At 37.4% G+C, this 19,714-nt stretch overlaps 1 protein-coding gene across 4 annotated transcripts; it reads right to left on the bottom strand.

Annotated features, from left to right (window-relative positions):
* Window positions 1-668: 668 nt before the first annotated feature.
* Window positions 669-19,648, bottom strand: LOC112572926. 4 transcript variants are annotated; one of them, XM_025252926.1, is made up of 11 exons: window positions 19,537-19,648; window positions 14,042-14,208; window positions 13,445-13,660; window positions 11,995-12,226; window positions 10,264-10,580; window positions 8,897-9,025; window positions 7,591-8,743; window positions 6,423-6,975; window positions 5,793-5,976; window positions 5,039-5,216; window positions 669-3,320 (listed from the first exon to the last, which is right to left on the bottom strand). In XM_025252926.1, exons 2-11 carry the CDS (start codon window positions 14,183-14,185, stop codon window positions 3,133-3,135), a joined length of 3,294 nt encoding a protein of 1,097 aa, XP_025108711.1. In that variant the 5' UTR covers window positions 14,186-14,208; window positions 19,537-19,648; the 3' UTR covers window positions 669-3,132. The 4 variants fall into 4 exon arrangements, with proteins under 4 accessions (XP_025108711.1, XP_025108708.1, XP_025108709.1 ...); XM_025252923.1 differs by having other exon boundaries at window positions 10,264-10,661; XM_025252924.1 differs by lacking the exon at window positions 19,537-19,648 and adding an exon at window positions 19,200-19,471 and having other exon boundaries at window positions 10,264-10,661.
* Between the last annotated feature and the right edge of the window lie 66 nt (window positions 19,649-19,714).

Here is a 19,714-nt window from a genome sequence, read left to right on the forward strand (position 1 = left end):
TGTTTACAACTTGAAAGGGAGTTATTATAGCGCTAGGGAAAATCATATTAGCAATCTTTTGTCAACACTTAGTGTAATTGGTTTATCCTGTTACTTTTTCCTCTCTGTGTTCATGTTACTAGCAAATGTTCCCTGAGCATATGCGTTTGTGTGATTGCCTGATTGCGATGCCCTTCTGTCATACGGAATCATTACGTGCTGCATCATGTAAAGCGCACAAGACCAAGTCCTTGGTACAAAACACTGTGGCCACACTAGCAGGACACCGGGAATCCTACCTACAACAGTCAAGCACTGTAAGCTGGTCTTGTTTGGCGTGTGACCCGGCACGACACTTTGTCGATGACTGTCCAAGGTACCTTGCAGGGTGGTCGACACCGCGGTGGCCAGAGGAACTGACAGGAATGTGAAGGAATGAACTAGCTGCGGGCCTTGTTAGTTCCATGTGCTCCTCTCAACGACCGGTACCCGTCAAGGGTGGAATGGCTGAATGACAACTCAGATCACTTGTCAGTTCGACCACTGTGCAAGACTACTTGACCACAGCAATAAAATGTGTTGGCTACTAGTCGAAGACATGTTGGGGCCATGCATTCTGTGAGAAATGTACAGCAAGCAGATATTACCTTCAATTTTCAAAAAAACAAAACAAAACAAAAAACATTTCACATGCACTGAAATCAACATAATTTTTTTATTGCATTCTTTAATGGTCAGCAATATTTAGGTCTCCTACATCACCTACACGCATAACAGTAGTTTGTGGGCTGCCACTAACAATCATGTAGGTCCTAGTAACCATGTGCCATGTTCACACATAAGCATAATCACATGAGCACAAGTACCTCCCTGCGTGCACACCTCAAAACTTTTAAAATTACATAAAAATTATAAAAAGGTGCTAAAAATTGTTCTGCAGACATTGTCATTTCATTGATAAAACAATCTACAAAAGCTAATTGGTTTCATTCTCTTCGCTTCCTAAACCACGATCAAAAATAAACAGAAATTAAGAGTATAAAGCTAATATCAATAACTTTCAATATCCAGATATCCATGTCTGCCAGGTTCCACCATTTATGAATAGTAAAAAAGAGCACAGAAGATGTATTCTGCCTGAACCTGCCCAACGCTGTGATGCTAAGATGGCATTTGGTATTCCACAATAACCATTATCTTTGAAGTCCAATGTTTCTGCACCAATGAGAATGAACAGAATCATCTCCCTTTGAGAAAAAAACTTGCACTGATGGTTGCTGTGACCAGAGAAGGGGGTCAATTTAAATCTTAACAACTTACGTGCATACCTATATATCTCCATTCCAGCTTGCCAGCCACCAAAATATATCTCAAACCAGACACTTAGGGCATGAAGAATAAGGACTTAAAAGTGTAATCTATACATAGATTATAGGTCATGCAATATGGCAGTGGTTTTCACAAAGGAAGTGGAGGTTAATGAGGGCAGTTCTGTGAACATTTGTATGGCCTTCAAAAATCCAGTAGTTTTTTTTTTAAACAAACAAACAAAGACACAGAAGTTATACCCTGTAAAATCTCACCCTGTTCTGCAGCTTGTTCTGGGTTTTGATAGGTATCTTACTCCCCTAACCTCCTCTACCCCATATCTTTGCCATTCTCATTTTGATGTTATTCCTTCTGTATACAGCAGCACTGCATTATTTACAAGTTAATATATCACAGTCAAATGAGTCAGTAGGGAATTAGCCAGCTTTTTTCTTTGCTATGACTGACCACAAAGTAAAATACAGGACTCAAGTGGAAGCAACCTGTAGACTACTGTCCTTGAAAACTGATGTTTAAAAATTACAACTACAGCACCAGGTGAGCAAACTGTACAGCAAGAAATTACAACAAAGCGATCAATGGCCATACTACTGTCATATGATTTTGATTATAAACACACATTTATCTGAAAGCACTACATGTTGGTCATGATAAATCAAGATGACATTTAAAGTTCAGTTTTTTTTTTAAATCCTTTGATTCAGACTTTCCAGGATGACATTTAAGCCTACTGAGTTCAAAGATCAAAACAAAATGTGCACATACCATTAATGCATTTGAGGAATTGGATGGGGTTGGTATCTACAGCTGCCTATAAAATAACACAATAGCAAATGGCCAAAAATTGTTAAATCTTTGTTAATAGTCGTCTACAATTTATAAGCTCAAAAGCATTGAGTCATATTTTGCATGTGGCATGGGATTACTTGCAAGACCAGCTTAGTTAACTTGGCAGCCATATTAGTAAACAAACACTAATAATTCGTGCTGTGATGTGCAACAACATGCAAAGTCTGAGATCTCGTAATGCCAAGTGCTGCAATGACCACCAATCAGCACACATTATATTCATAGAGTTTTAACACTGTCACTGTCTTCTGTCAAAAAAAGGGATAAAAAAAACCATACAAGTAAAAACACTCTCAGAAAAGTAATGTGAAACTTAGACCCACCCAATGCATTTTCTGCAAGATGCTACTTATTCACCTAATAACCCACCCAAAACAGCAATTAAAATCTAGGTTAAAATAACAGTCATTTCAATTTGTCGGAAGATTTCACCATACAGAGGAAAACAACCTCAGAATTCAGGTACATCAATCAATCTAAATCAGGAGCTTTCTGTTACATGAAGCTCAACTCCATAGTCAACTTTCTTCTCTTACTAGTAAGCAAATGGAGGTACAGAACATGAAGCATGCCAATCTCTAAGAGATATTAAAATCATTTTCTAATAATTTGTTTGGTCATTTTGTTTAATCTGCTGTGCTCATTTGATAGAAGACCTCTCATATCTGCATAAAAATCATTTAAAAGATACCTAGATACCCATGCCAAGCTACAACAAAAATCTCCCAATGTTGTATAAAATATAATTTCAAACTGCAAACTGGTTTAGTAAAAGAATTTTCGTCTTCATGGTTTTTGCAAGTATGGCCCATTCAACATAAGTTCACAATATTATCACAACTGAGTAGTCTCTTCTTGAGAAGCAGTATGCCTGAATGAAAATCCTTGAATGAAGATGGACTGGCTTACAGAACAACCAACAATAGGCAAGGCTCCACCTTCTCTGTCCTATGCAGCAGTGGAGGCATTTCATAGCTATTTATTCCTGAAACTATTAAGAATAATGTCTTGGGCATCTGGGCGTTCAATTGCCTCCAGAATATCCAGTAACTGCTGAACAGTGGCCGAAGCACTCCACTCCTTGAGAAATATCATGGCCGGTAACTCAGAGGCTGACACACCTTCATATCCACAAATCTCATCCACAGTCTTGCCTGCGTGCTCTGGATACAACAATGTCCAAGAGTTAGTATAATAAATTTCTTCCACTGCTTTACTACTAATAATAATAAACACATGATTTACGTAGCATACACTCATGCTCGTAAGGAGTGTATACTTAAACGCTTGAGACAATGAAGCACAGACAACATATGAAAGATGGAAAGATAAACAATAGTACAGATAACTAGTAAAGAAAAAATTCAAAGAAAAATCGGGTAACAAGAACTGAGGGTATTGTGATTTTGCAGAAGAAAACAAGTAGGGAAGTTTGAAGATGACTAGAATTATATGGACTGTTGTTAGGAGTAATGCTCATGGAAGAGGTGTGCTTTTTTTTAAGTGCATGTTTAAAAGATTTAATGGTGGGTAAGTGGCGGATATGGAAGGGAAGAATTCCACTGTTTTGCTGCGCAGAAACTAAAAATCCTATGACCATATGTTCTGCCTTAAAGTTTAGTTTTAAGCAAAATGTGATCCAAAGATTATTTCTACATTTTGGTAGTTTTAAGAATGGGAGTATAAATGCAGCTTTTGAAAGCTGTGCTTATACAGTTTGCTGACTGGCCTGTTCACTACATATGAGGCTAATTCCATTTTTATAAAATAAAACTGTTAATTACAGTAAGAACAGTCCCATAATGATCAAGAAAAAAATAAACCAGAAATAAACTATATTTACTGATCAGGCAAATTTCTATTGCCGAAGCAAATATAAGTATTTCAAGCTAAATCTCCAACTTGACCATGGTTTTATTGAATGTGCATAGCAATAATGATTATGGCAAAAGTAGTTTTACATCAGCATACTGGGGAAATTGTATATGCACTACTGTACTTTTTTCCCATATCAGGTCAACATCAAACAACTGCCAAAGTGTAGAATATACTTGCATATTGGCATAGTTTGTGAGAAGGGAGACAAATGCATAAATCTTTTTCTTTGTGAGAAAAAAAAATCCTGATCTTGACAAACTTATGCCCATGTGCTCATGTAAATTGGAAAAAATCATTTAAACAGATCCTGGCCATGATTAGTTTATATGTTGGAGATAGGTTTTATAGTAGAGGATCAGAAATACAGACCTATATGTTGTGTGAAGGTGTGCTGATCATATATCACTGAACAGCTGAATGTGGGCTTAGGCAGATGTAAAGACAATTCTTGAATTTATTCAATTCTTAAGCTCTGCTTAAAATCAACTATTTTTCTTTTTAAGTGTGAAATATGATTTAGAACTGCATATAATTTTTGAGAATACTGCAGCAACAGTGATGATATTAATCTCTTGTAAGTGAAGTTACTGAATGCAGTATGGCATATTACTGTTTGCTAGTTAAGAATTTTACATAACTTTTACATGCAGGATGATTGTCAAGGAATATTTGTAAAGAACCCTTACCAGAGAGGCTAACTTTCATGAAAGAGGGTTAAACTTTCATCTGTCATATTTATTCCAGAAATTATGAATCCATATGTTTATGTTCCACATGAATACTCAAAGAATTATGGTAAATGAAGCAAGCATAGTATGCAATTCGTTCAGCTAACAGATGATTGTATTGACTGCAACTTCTCTGTCATGCAATATTATGATGTCACGGAAATAAAATGTTATTTTGAAAAAAAGTATTTCAATTTAAGTAAACATTCTCTGAAAAGTGTTTGCTTTGGAGATGAGAGGAAGGAGCCAATAGCCACAGACAAACTGACATTTACCTGCCACATCCTTCCAATTGCAGCATGTAGTCATTTCCTTGTTCAGACAAAGGGCCACAGATTTTAATGTAGACCAGTTTAAAGATCTAAGAGGCACATCAAATTTATTTTCAGTCTGTGGATTAATAGGGGGGTCTGTTGGTTCCGCCTCAAACAACCGTTGTTTGCAATGGGTGTCCTAAAAAAAAACAAAAAAACCAGTTGATAAATAAGTCAGATTGTTTAAATAAAGACTAGCTTAAGCAATTAACATGTTTCATGCGCCTACAATGGTAGCACATGCATTTTCATGACTTCTACTTATAACCAGCATTTCTTTCTACCTTTTGTCAGTTTCTTCATTCTAACAAATGACAAAACGACTAAGTCTTTCATGAGCATTCTTTAAGCACAAGAAAGATTAAGACATTCATTAAAATCTGTACATTTGTGTATAAGCCTGTCGGCAATCTCCTCAATAACTCACCAGCCTTATCAACATCAACCCACTGACCCTTTTCAAACAAACGACTCATCTGGCACATCTACTCTTTTCAACACTTAAGGCAACACAGAATGTAAATCAAAATCAAGGTCAAACGCAGTAAACACATACAGTAATGACATGCGTTTCCTTTTAGAAAAATTCCCATGGATAGTGATTTGGCAAACTAATCAAATACCACGCTAGATGTAACAGAAGCACAGATTAAAAAAAAACAAAACTGATGTGGCTTTTCTTGTTTCTGAGGAGGAGGGATATACATTTTCTCACCTCATTACCAGCAACAAACGGCAATTTTTGCACATCAGACATCACAGATGTAATCACAGAGTCACTGCTTGAGGTCTGCGTATCAACATGTTGTACAGTGAAGTGAACGTGTGGAGGGATAAAGATGTCCAGCAGCTGTTTTATCTCCTGCAGAGTGATGCTCCTCTTTGACTTTCCATCACCTCTATGATCATTTATAAACCAGCACACATTTTGGCACCTGTTGTTTCATCCTTAACTCTTAAGAGAAATATGCACTGAAATATTTATCTCAAACATTATTTTAAGTATGCTTCAGTATTGAAACTACATACACAGTTAACAGGGCAAAAGGTGTTATCAATGCCTCCTTTTGGCATGAACTGGAACCCACTAGTTTACAAACCCAAAAGAAAATAAACGTTAGTAAGTTAGTGAAGTAACCTATTATATTTGTAACTATATCTCTAAAGAACAATACCTTTAAAACGCTGAGTACAAATTAGTAAAAGGGCTTACTAAAATGTGGTATTAATGAAAATGTACAAACACCTACATTCTAATGATCTTTATTGTCACAATATGATACTAAGCACTAAGCAGAGAATACTAGTCTTTTAACGGAAAACAATTAGGATTCGTTGCACTCACTTGGAAGCAGAAATCTGAAGTCTATTAACACTCTTCTGAAACTGCAGGCAAAGCTGTAAACTACTGGTTGTAACAAAACAGGTGAAAAGACCACACAAGTTTAGTTCTAGCACGGATGGATGCATGCTGAGCTTGGACAGACCATCAAAGTATACCCTCCATGGCACTGGAGCTTGGAGCTGAACCACAAAGTTTTTCTCTAGTGGTTGCATTTGCTGGTCAACCAGAAAATAAGGCACAACATACTCCACTGCATCCTCTCCAAAGCCAGAGTCTCTGGGAGTCACCCTAGCCACAGGACGAAAAGGGAAAATTACTCCTAGATGTACCAGTATCTGGGGTGTCAGGCGGCTTCCAGTTGTGCCCACTTCCAGAATATCACTTAGGTCTGATGGAGAGATTCGGGCATCACTTAACAGTTTAAACCACTTCTGGCGACAGGAGGGGGTTAAGCCATCAAAGTTGTTCTTGGTGAAGAGCTGGCCAAGTGCCAGCATGATGTTGAAGGGAAGAAGATACTCTTCCTGGCTTTCACCAACTTCTTGACACCTTCCTGGCAACAAGACAAAGTTAGCTCTTCACTTAATGAAATGCATGGGGTTGATCAATAGAAAACAATGCTTAAATTCTTTAACAGTTTTGTTTCCTGGCTCAACAGGAAATAGAAGGACCATAACAATCCTCCAGTTATAGATCGATGGAACATTGATAGACCATGTAATAAGAACACTGACAAAAAATGTACTGCTCACTGTTCAACCACATTTAAACTAAATCTGGATTTTATTACATGTCTGAATGGGACCTTGTCTAAAATTATTTTTAGCTCTAGCTGTTTTCACGGCATTGTTCTCACCAATGTTGTGATGACACGGCATGACTAAAACGCACACAATGGACCTATCATGCTAAAATTTTTAAAATGCAACATATCTATAAAAAGTATTACTGACATTATCTACTACCTGGTGAAGGAAGCCCTATGCTCCTCAAGGAGTGACAAGGAATAAACTAAACAAAACATCTACTACCTGGACTTTACTGAAGGCCACAGAAGAAGCAAACTGAAGGCTATCTGAGATATCTTAAACTCAACATGCATTTCAAGTCAGTAAAGTACACTCTTAAAAAATTGACAACAATAACAGTCTGTATCATAGTTACTTACTGTAAGGAATAAGGTTTCCAGTGGCAGTAAGATCTTTGATTATGTCTGGCAGCCTCTGATGGCCCACCTCAGGTGCTGTGCCATCAAGCATGTCCTTCAGGTCCCCAAGTGTCGCCTGCAAGTTAGGGAAGGATAGCAGGGCATCCAGAAGAGCGGGTACCTGTGAGACAACCATGCACTGTTCTGACAAGATTCTACACCACTGAAACAGATGGTAGCGGACACTGGCCATGTGTGCTGCACAGCAAGGGGAAGCAATGTCAGGAGGAGACAGCTCAAAGCGTTCAAGCAGCTGGCTGCCAGCTTGGGTAACATAGAAAAGGGCCTGTACCTCCTCAGCGCTGACAACTGGCTGTGCTCCTGAGAGCATCCCATACAAGTGCATCGAGGCACTACAGCCACTGAAGGTACTGCAGGCATGGGCTGTGTGAATCAAGGCAGCCAGACGTGCCATCTCGCGCTCTGACTGGTTTTGCATCTTGACCACATCAAAGGTGAGGAGGAGTAGGATGTTGGTGGTGAAGAGTGAAGCAGCACAGTGGTGGAAGAAATTCTCATCACTGATAATGCACAGTTCCAGGTTTAGAGAATCTGGAGCACTTCCCCAATCCTGCCCTGCCCTGCTGCCAGAGTATTGTGAAGGGACTGATGAATGTTCCTGCATGATGGCCACGCTAGGCTCTGGCCATGTGTGAATTTTCACTTTTTTATCCTTGGCTAGCTGCATGGAGAGCTGAAAACACTGTATATTTGCACCACCATTAACCATAGAGCCACAATTTTCCATCAGGCCACGGACTAAGTCCCCTGCTCGATTTCCACACACTATCACGCGCACCTTTGTCAGTGTACATCGGTCAACTGCTGATGAGCTTCTGCAAAGATTAGGTGATCCCAGGGTGTTGAGAGGTATGTGTTCATCAGAGGTTTGCATCCAGTTAGAAGCAGACATGGTTGAGAGGGAACCCTGTGAGACCTTTGGGCTGGTGGGAGACATCAACCTGCTAGAAGAAGAAGAGGAAGGAAAATGGAGTGCATTTTCCATGGCATCAGCCTGTTGTTTCAGTCGAGCAGCTCCTTGTTGCAGCAACCCAGCAGGCCGCTGGATGACAAGCCGAAGAGAGGAACAACTGCGGAAGTCATGGCCAAAAGCCTGCACAGTATGTGTACATATAAATATACAATCAGAAAACATTCCTTTAGACAGACAAACACAAAGAATGATTTTAAGCTGGTTTTCTTTTTCATTTCTCCAACTTTTATACTCTCACTAGAGTGAATGATAGGAAGGTGCAAAACTGCTTACCTCCTCTGCAGAATTTACTGCTGTGCCATTTACAGACCGTATCCAATCACCTGGCAGAAGCTGCTTCCAAGCAGCACCACCAGGAAGAATCTCTGTCACTAATGCAAATACTTCTCCTGGTGGGCCATCCTGTAAAAAAATCAACACAAGCGAACGTACCATAAGTTTCAGTCTATTAAGTACACCTATATGTAAGCCTCAGCATTACATTTTTTTAAATGTCTACTCTTTTCACAAATAAAAAGAACTGGTGTATAAGCCGCAATGTCCAACTAACGTATAAGCCGCAAATATATACAACCTGAAAGCTGCATTATAGGCAATTCGTCTCATTTTCTGCCTGATGAGGGTGTGTGCTTCTCCAACTGATCTGATTGCTTTAATTGCATGTGGCTTTAACTTAGAAATATAAACTGTTAACACTGTAACAGCATTAACAACTAGGACTTTAATATGGAGCTTATCAAAGTTGGAAAACTTCACAAACAAGCTGCATCGTTGTTTAAGCTGCAGGATTTAAAGCCGGGGGGGAAAGTCACGGTTTATAGTCCAAAATTTACGGTAATTCCCATTTCTGTTTTCAAACTACTTGTCGAGTGATTATGTATCATTATCTGCTTTAAATATTGACTTCTCTTTACTTTTACTCTCAAGTTAAAATTCTGAAATATGTGTACTCACACTTACATCTCTATCAGTTTTATAATATTTCTCACCATTTCTTTTATTCTCTAATGTCTACAAATATATACATAGCACTTTGCTGCTTTCTCTTGTGCACAAATATACAATTTGTATCATAAATACATATAAAATGTAAATCACAGTTCTTAAAAGCAGTCTCTAACATGAAATCTTACAGACAAGACCTGTCCAGGGCTATCTAGACAAAAATCTAAAGATTGATCACTAAATCTCCCTTAGAAAAGCCAAACTTCCTTTTACTACACTTATGGAGAACACATCCACCAAAGTAAAACCTATATATGGTCTACAGTAGATCATGAAAACAATTTAATGTTTAAAAATCTCTGTCATGTTTTTCCTTCTTAAATAAAACTGATGCAATAAATGTTGCATACAAAACCTTCAAAAGTCAAGTTTACTTCTCATGACATAAAATACAGAGGCCATAAATAAACTTGGTCTGACGACTTAGATTTTCATTTATGGTCATGTTCAAGAAAACATAACTGTTATTTGATACATGCTTTAAATATATTCTAGTCATAAATACTGCATATACTCAAACCTTCAGCTGTAATAAATAACATCCCTCTCATCCAATCTACCTTCCATAAAACATCCAAAGAGCAAATCATCAAAATAAAATGGAAAGTTAAGACTATGTGCAGAATATAACTTACATGCTTCTTGACCTTGAACTTGAATCCAAATGAGGTGCTGCCATTTTTGTTAAGCTCAAATGTTTTTGTAAACGGGTCCCATATCACATACTGAGGGAAGCCCAGAACAAATTTATGCCACAAGCAAGTCTGAATGTTGCAGCTGGGCAAAGAGCACACTTCTACTCCAAGGGATTCAGCACTTCTGTCACCTCTTTTCCCTCTCTCAACAAAAAAGCTTTCTGAGCTGGTGGTGCTAGAGGAAGTTGGATGTGGATTGGAAGAAGTGGTAGAGGATGGTAAAGTCTGGGTGCGGGGAGGAGAATCACTTTCTTGCACTACACATACAATATCATGAATCTTAATCTCATTCGACATTTTCTTTGACAGAAGCTGTGTTTGCTTTCCACTGGGAAGCCCTAGAAAAAGGACCAAAAAAATATTCATAAGATCACACAAAGAATAAAGGAAATAAAGTAATTTACTGCTCTGATTAAAGCTGCTATGCATGATTTTTATATTCATGTCATCATCATTATTCTTCAATACAATTCATTTTTATATCATATTTTATTAAACATATTTTTATGCTTAATTTCTTACTTTAACTTTTTCATTAACCTGTACCTTGATGACTGAGTGTATTTTGTATTATAGCATGTTATTATTAACCTGTGTTTCTAATGCCATTTCTTTATTATTGTTGGTCCCTGCTGTTAGTGTGACCTGCTTTGGCTGTGATACTGCGTGATGAAAGTGCTCTATTATTTTTTCTTATCCAAAGTCATTTACATATTGCCTATAATCAACTTTATTTAAATTAGACACTGATTGAACACACCATATCTTGTCTATGTTTTAATGAAAACTTGTTTTAATTCTTTCATTTGCCTGTTTATTGTACCTCACCTTCAGAAGTTTGAAAACTGTCGTTCAACTCATCTTCAAACAATACAGAACTTCTTTGTATTCTCTATGCAGAATATACACCATCTACACTCTTCTTCGGAATTTTAACAGGTATTGCTCATTCTTAATTTCCTGCGCTGCTTAACATATTCACAATATCTTCCCTATTCCCATGGAAAACATTTAGTACATATACTTTTTGCCACTCAGCAGCAGTTATGTGAAATTCCCTAACACATATCATTCCCCACTATCAGTCCACTGACTCATTCAAACTAACACTAAAGACATATCTATTCCAATGACATCTAGAGAAGTAGGACTTTGAATTTATTCTAATTCAGTTTTCTAAAAGAGGTATGAATTTGTACTGTAAATTATGTCTTCTGTTTTAAATCGATAAATGATTTGCAACATTTACATTTTTGTTTCAACAGGTCTGTGCTTAGACTGTGGTGTTATGAGTGTGCACTATGATAAATGTACATTATTTTATTATAATCTCGTCTTCACAGTAAAACCAATAGACTTGTTTGCCTGGGTTTGTTTGTATACAATACTAAAGCTGCTGAAGGATGAAGGACTACTCAGCCATTTAAACTATACCCCTCCATTTCACTGCACTTTACAATCTCTTTACTAAATGGGTGAATCAAGCTCACATCCTCATGGAAAATCATGTCAAACTGCCACACTAATTATTAGTGCCATGTAACACAAAATACTTATGTCTTTTCCACACAGTCAAGACATTTACTGGTCATGGGAATGTTCTTCAGGAGCTGTTAAGGAATCTTTAGCTCCTGATATCTTGAATAAAGGCTATATATTGTGAAGATTTACCTTTCGACACGCATGTAGCCTCTGCACGGCATCCGCTCTGATGATCCCCAGAATTCTGTGAATGTCCCCCTAGTGGAAGCAAAGGGGTATTCTCCCCTGCTTCTGCAGATTTTTCTGTCTCGGTACTGTTGCTTTTAGCAAATCGCTTGACAACAGGCCTCTCAGTAGAACTGAGAGAGGCTGAGCTGCTGTTTCTACTTGTTCCTGAGTTTATAGACAAAAATCTCTTCACCTGCAAATGACAATAATAATAATAAAGATGCATACTCTTTGTAAGGAAGATTTGATAATGCATTTAAAAGCACACATCTATAGAGATATAATGAAGCACTTGAACACAGTGTGAGAGTTCTACAGATGCTTATCTATTGCTGTGGAACAAGAAGAGAAGAACTAGATTCTAATGGATTAGATGACTCTTTCTGGTTTTGTTTTGTAAATTTATTATGCCTAAGCTTATATATTTGCATGGCTCGATCTGTTTAAAAATAGACAACTGAGCTTGCGTATCTGTATAGTTTGAACAACATATGGCTTTTTTTTTTTTTTTTGGTAATATATTTGATGCTAATAGCTGCTCGTGTCATTGGTGATTGATTCATCATTTGGGCCTGGGACGATCTGAGTTGTCGGTCTTGGGACGAATTGACTTACTGTAGTAAATGAGTTACAAAAAATTCATTTGTGCAATATGAGCAAATCACAGAGGCAGGTAACATCGCTTTATAAACTAAAGCCTTATATAACCGTGAATATTTCTGTATGGAAATGTCACTGTTAATATGCACCAGCAGTAAAAGCTTTTGTATCAAAGTGAAAGAGGATTAAAATATACACAAGTTGTGCATACTTTTGGAAAAGACCATGACTGCATGCATTTTCAATCATAAAGAGAGGTGGTATTAAAGTCCAACCAACAGCTGTTATAGTCGCAGACAAATGCCTCTTGAGGGTAGGCGACATATACAATCAGGAAGACCACCAAAAAAAAAAACTGACACCAAGAACAAAGGCTTGAAGCATTTAAACAGCAAGAATGGGAGCATGTATATGATGCCCAAGCGGCAGCCTCAACGAGCTCCCCATAACCTAAACAAATATATCCTACAAAATGAGAACATTGGGAAAAAAACACACATCCAAATGGTAATTTTAGAGATCCAGCAAATATGACACACATTGTCAGAAATCAGCTACTGCTATCCTCCTCCACACACACACACACACTTTCTCTCTCTCACATTGAAAAACAATAACACATCAGGGCCCAAAGGGTTAATATGTGAGTTTTTCAAACATTCTTCAGCATCCATTACATTACTACTTTCCTACTAGTTTATTTTAACCATCTTTTTGAAAATGGTTTGTTTGTTGATGCATGGTCTGAAGCTACCATCCAAACTTTACATAAAAAGGGTGATATTATCACTTATACTTAAAACCAACTCACCTGTGTGTGTGGATTTGCTTTACTCATGGCGGATACAAGCAGCGACACCTTGCTGGCACTAGTCTGGCTCAGCAGCCTCCGCACATTCTCTTCGGAATAACTTGTCACTGACACGCCATCCACTGACACAATTCGGTCACAAAGTTGTAGAGATCCTTCTGTGATGCAGTCTTCCTTTACCAAAACTACTACTGTCGCTGTTTCATTTGGCCCACACTGGAAATACAAAAAACAAACTTCTGGAAATCTCTGCAGGCAATACAGTAATTGACAATATTATGCCTAATAGGTAAAAATTAAAAAATTGCAAATAAAAGCCAGGAAGAAAGAAACTATGTGCCCGTTCCTCAATTCCACATCAAAGTGCAAGGGACCTAATCCTCTTTGGAAGCCAAAACGATTTACAATATCCACCTGGCAGTATGTTTGATACATTGTACATTTATGCTAGTCCATTCTCTTATTCTCAACATCTCTGACACTAATGTAGGCAACAACATCAAATCCCACGTTGTGACTAACTCCACTCAGTGATACTTTAAAAAGTCACAAAGGTTTGCAGTGATACTTTAAAAAGTCACAAAGGTTTGCACTCACCTGAAAAGTCTTGAAATGAAAACCAAACTTTCCACTAGCACCTCGCCGTACAAGGATTGTCTTAGGTTTCTCCCACTGAAGGGACACAGGATGACACTGTAGCTGCTGACGCAGGTATTTAATGGACTCATTGGGCAAGCCCATCTCTTTACCCACAAGGCCTCATCCTGAAAAAAAAACACAACACAATAACGTTTCCAGCACTCTAATGGTTTCAATTAAGTACCTGGGGTGGCTATCCTGCAGTTTCAGCTGCTAGATATTAATGATTCACTTCTTTTCATTCTCAAGTTGATACCTGAACTGTCTTGCCATATTCACTGGTGCAGCAACTGATCCAGAAGACAAAATGACTGTCAAACAATGATGCAAACTATTTTGGTACATCCTAGAGAATGGCAAAAAATAGGAAAGTTGGTGGCAATATTGCCAGGTTCAGCTATCACTGATCCACATTAAGCGACTGATGAAGAGGATGAAACTATATAGCATGTTCTTCTTCAAATAAATGAATGGAGACACGCATAATAACCAAGAATATAAGAAAAATTTACTCGAGATTGAATACACAGGACAAAGATGCCACAAGTTCAAATTTTAGCCAACAAAGATATGACCATTTACACTGATGATATACACATACCAGCTTTATCATGCATGATGGCAATATACATTTACCTATTTCTCCACTCATACATGTACGTATTTGTAGTGACACATTTGACCACTCATAATTATACAAACAAACCAACATCATCATGAAGACAAGCCAAATCTGGAAACAAGATGAATTCATTATTTGTCAAAGGCTGCTGACAAAGATGCTGCTGCTTCATCATGGAAAAGAATACCTAATGTTTCTTTACTTGCTGCATTAGTTTGTAGGGAAGAAAATAGCCAAGTGGTTAAAGTACTGATGTCTATACTGAAAGAGGTGCTGATTTGTAACCCATGTAGCAAACTTTCCCCAGTCAAGCCAGCTGTCTGAAATGCGTACCTGACTCCACAGAAATGGGAAAGGCAGCAAGGAGATGAGCACTGACCTCACATGAAGCTGGTTGTGAGAAAAGTAAGGTCTCTAACAATTCACACCCCAAGGACCTGAAAAGGTCAGGGGATGACTTTCAACTTTGGCAAAAAACACCTGATCACTATCATCACCACAACCACCACTTATTCTGATTGATGATACCTTGCTTCTGGTTCATCTTCACAAGAGAGCACAAAGAAATAAATGTACAAGCAGAAAGAACATAGCTATACACACATAAACATTGCTTCATGATGAATAACATCATTCTAAGACCCTAAGTAATCCAAGTCATGCAACTATTCAGCAAACTTAATATGCTTCTACAGCTGAGGGGTTGGAGCAATGCTAATACTGAAGGGATATGAGCTGTCCAAAATACGTAGGCTCACCTTCTAAGCAAATGGCTCCTTCTTCTATTTATCTTGTTTTCATCACTTGATGTAATATTTTCTTGAATTAGAAACTCCTGTTAGCAAGAGTTCCCCAGCACACAGTGAACTTATTACCAGCTCTATCTGATAATAGTAACACAACTGAAACTGTTTCATATAAAACTTTTACATATCCTTTACAATCTCTCTGGCACAGGATCACTTTCCTACTTCCTGATAAAAGTAGGCAAGGAACTACTGCAGAATTTATAGCTCTGATCACATACACTTTAGATAACCTTATGTAGCTCTTTATCACATATTTTCACTGACTTTTCTCAACACCAAAAACTGTATCAAACAACTCTTGCTCTAAATAAAAGGGTTGGTTCTGTGCAGTAAGAAATATTTTCTTTCCTTTTTCCCTCCCTATCTTGCCTTTTATCCAAAATTTATTACCCTCAAAAATAAATTCTTTAAAGTATAATGCACCCCTAAAGATGACATAATTGTGCATAAGCAGAAATGATACTCTAAATATAATCAGAAAAGCAAATACATAAAGCATTTTGGTGCTTACAGGATGAAAACTGATATAACTTTGGAATGTTCTACCATATTTTCTTTAATGCCCATCTAAAAGATTAAAACAATCTGTGTTATTCGAGGCAGAAGTCAGCTTAATAATGGTCTAGCATTAACCACTGTAAACAACAATGTGACTATACACAGCACTTCAGATTTAAGCCTTTGCAGATAGGAAATGGCTCTTATCATACACACCATTTAACCTTAATAGCTGACCTATATTACCAACTCCTGTCAAAACTGTCGGTAGCTTTTATCCAAAACATTCACTGGTTTACTATCATTGTAGCTACAAGATTAGATAGTCTGAGCAAACTACAACTCTACTCTTTGTCCATTTTCTTTTTAAACAAATAATCAAGTCAACTTTACTCTAAATCTTATTCATCCAAGACTGTTCTACAGTGGATGTTTACCATGCCGAATCAGGAAAAGGCATCTATAGTTCAGCATCTTCTTACTAAATGTTTCCTAGGCAGGTAAGGCACTGATCAGATAGTTGGCTGCAAGGCTGTTGTGCCACTTTTTTCACAACCTCCTCCCTAACTACTTCATTTTTTTTTTCACTTGCATCATATGTTAACTTCCTCATCCTACATATATATAAAAATGTTGTCAAGCTAATAACACTTCTGCCATGAAGATTAATCCATTCTACTTTTTTCTTGGGGAAGTGACATAAAAAGGGTAAAGGGATGTAATTGAGCTCATTCCTTGCTGCATTCCAGACTTTCCTCACATCTGCGTGACCCATCAACACTGCAATAATTTGATGAAGTCAGTTACTATTCACAAAGCTAGATGCATGCAAATGTGTACCTGCACAAACACATACAACAACATACTTTTTAAATAGTTAATCATCCTCCTAATTTCTTTATCTGAATGTCTAAAAACAAATGTACAGCTATCATTCTGATTCTGACTCTGCCATCAAACAAATGCAGATATATGACAATTTACAACCACACCAGTGAAGAAGATTGCTATTTCAGTATATAGCAAAAGTAGTGACAATAAAAGATAAACCCCATCTTCACCTAGACAGCATACCCTGTCTTATTTGACATTGATTATAATGGCATTCATCACACGAGAAAGAAATTTTCTTTTTAAATCTCCCCCCTTTGAAAACACACCTGACTAGAGAACATAAATATAATTTAGGTGAATTCTGAAAGGTGAATTCTTTATGTTTTCTACTGTACACACCCTTAAATCCTTATCTCAAAGATTTGACCTATATAATATTAAGTTCTATGGTTCCATGCATTACAGCATCAGTTAGCTCAAATTACCATAGCACCCATTAGAAAGCATTTACCTCTCCTCAAAGCGAATCACATACTTTCTACTTTAGCATGTGTATCTGCCTTTCCCATCCATTAAAATGCAAAAAAAGAGGTTTCAGGAACTCTCTACAAACCTTCCCATCTTTGAATTGAGGGAGCTTTCAAACCTCAGATAAAATTACTAAATTTATAAGGATTGTCCAGTTAAGAATGGCCTTTAGGGTGGAAAGAAAAAGTATATTTTTACTTTCAGCTGGGTACTTCCTGCTGTATGTAGCTGTGGTTTTTATTTATCTCCAGATTAGCAACAATAAGTTAGAATGAAAATATTTAACAGGTTTTCTGAGAACTCAGGGGACTCATGTAGTCTACATACAACTGAGTCATGTGGTCAGTATGCAATCACCGTGTAAATTATTATAAATCTGCAACAAAGAATTCTGTTCTTATGGGTATGGATGGACAGAAGTAAACAAGTTTCAAGAACATGGGTATTAACTTAAGCACTGTTAGGGATGGAATTACTTAGTTTATCTTAATTATAGTTGCCAGTTTTTAATTAGTAAATTTAAATGAGTGAAATAAAAAAATTATATGATTTTTTTTAAATAGACCAACTGTTGAAAATTTACATATCAATGTAAATGTGTTAATATTACTTTGATCTTGATTCTTTAATATCTAGATACTTTTACATGCATGTAAAACTGTGTCACTAAAATATGATAACAGGTAATGACAAACTCTCAGCAATTTTATGTCTGGCTTATTATAAAATACCTTTCAACCATGAGATGTTAAATCTAAGCTCTTTTCAACTAACTGCTTACCATTCCAGACACTCTGGAAAATGTTTAGTGATTTGAATATCTTTTCATTATGACACTTTTCCATGTGATAAGAAACACCAGAACATGCAAACATATGCAAGCACATATATGTTGTGTAGAGTGTGTGTGTGTGTGAGAGAGCTGGGGGGGGGGAGGTCTCTATATGTTTAAAACTTCTATATGAGGTTCTTCTGTCCCAGACACAGAACTGCAAATGCTGTTTGACATTATGCCAAGAAAAACATGGCTTTCATCTCCAGCAGTGATACAAATTTATGATGCTCAGTCACTGTTTAGTTTTGTAATATCATTTAAGATCGGCTCTCTTCGTGTGACATATCCATTATTTACTGAAATTTCATTTAAAATGTAAAATTTGTTGTGCAGTCACATTATTTATTACTGTAATCAGGCACCTGGCAGTTCTTGCCAATGTCGATGACTATCTTCTGGTGATCTACTAACGCAATCTGCTACTATTGCGATTACGGTTGAGCTCATCCATGAAAGAATCAAGACATTTTACTAAAACTACATCAGATAGGCAGAACTCATCATTGGGAAAAAAATGCGGGGATTTTTCATTTGACTTTTGAGGCCTAAATCTATCATTCTTGTCATGAAGTGACGAATTTACTACGTGCAACCACTTTTTATATATTACACATTGCCCACAACTTGCAGCTGACATCACGAACTGTCAATGAATATAATGCCACAAAATGAGATGCTTTTTACCCGTAGTAGCACATGCACGAGCTGTGTAAATGGCTAGGTATACAGGTCAATGGCTCTTCTAAACTGGATTGCGTAGTATGGGTCTTAATTTAAAACTCGATTCTATGTGCTTCTCGAGGCATACATCAACATTTTTCAGATTCTTGCGCAGGAACGCCCTCTGGATGTCTTCAACTCTGTATGCAGCGATTTCATTTTAAAATAATTTAAAATTAATGAAATATTCTCTGGCAAATCTATATCATATACAGTTATACAGTTCTTTCCACTCGTAACTTTTTGACAGCATAACCAAGTGTGACTTACCCGAAGTAAAACTGCGGAACGGCCACTTTGCACACCAATTTTTCAAAGACTAAAACAATTAAAGAATTAAGCATTCCACTCACAAAGACTAGTTTCTCGGCTGAGTGCTACTGATCTAACCACACGGTTGATACAAAGAATGAGAGTTTTATCAGAAGCATCTAGCCACAACGCCCACTACACTGGCTGGAAGCTGTAAGTGGCTAACCTCGAGTGTAGTCCGTTGGCTTCGCAGTCCACGGCAACAAGTGTGCATGATAAACTCTCCCTTTATCACTCATCAAAACAGAACACAAGAAATCTGGGAGGTTTATCATAGAAAGGAAGTAATTCCTACCTCATATATTCGATACCCGGCATCTACTGAATCACAGTAATATCCTCAGACTTCCACTTTACGCTGTAATTCCGTCTGCATGCCATCGTCCATGGCTGTTACGCTCAAAAAGGTGGATTGGCTGTTGGATTAAAGCGCTTGTCACTTGAATCGCACAGAAATCATTCGTTGTTTCTGT

This window comes from Pomacea canaliculata, linkage group LG9, assembly GCF_003073045.1.
Source record: "Pomacea canaliculata isolate SZHN2017 linkage group LG9, ASM307304v1, whole genome shotgun sequence".
Lineage (NCBI taxonomy): Eukaryota > Metazoa > Mollusca > Gastropoda > Architaenioglossa > Ampullariidae > Pomacea > Pomacea canaliculata.

Coding starts and splice junctions, on each gene's coding strand:
- LOC112572926 (XM_025252923.1), bottom strand. CDS start 14,185: ATGGGCTTGCCCAATGAGTCCATTAAATACCTGCGTCAGCAGCTACAG. Junction 6,976..7,590: donor TGGAAACCTTATTCCTTACA/GTAAGTAACTAT, acceptor TCTTGTTGCCAG/GAAGGTGTCAAGAAGTTGGT. Junction 5,217..5,792: donor CGTTTGTTGCTGGTAATGAG/GTGAGAAAATGT, acceptor GTTTTTTTTTAG/GACACCCATTGCAAACAACG.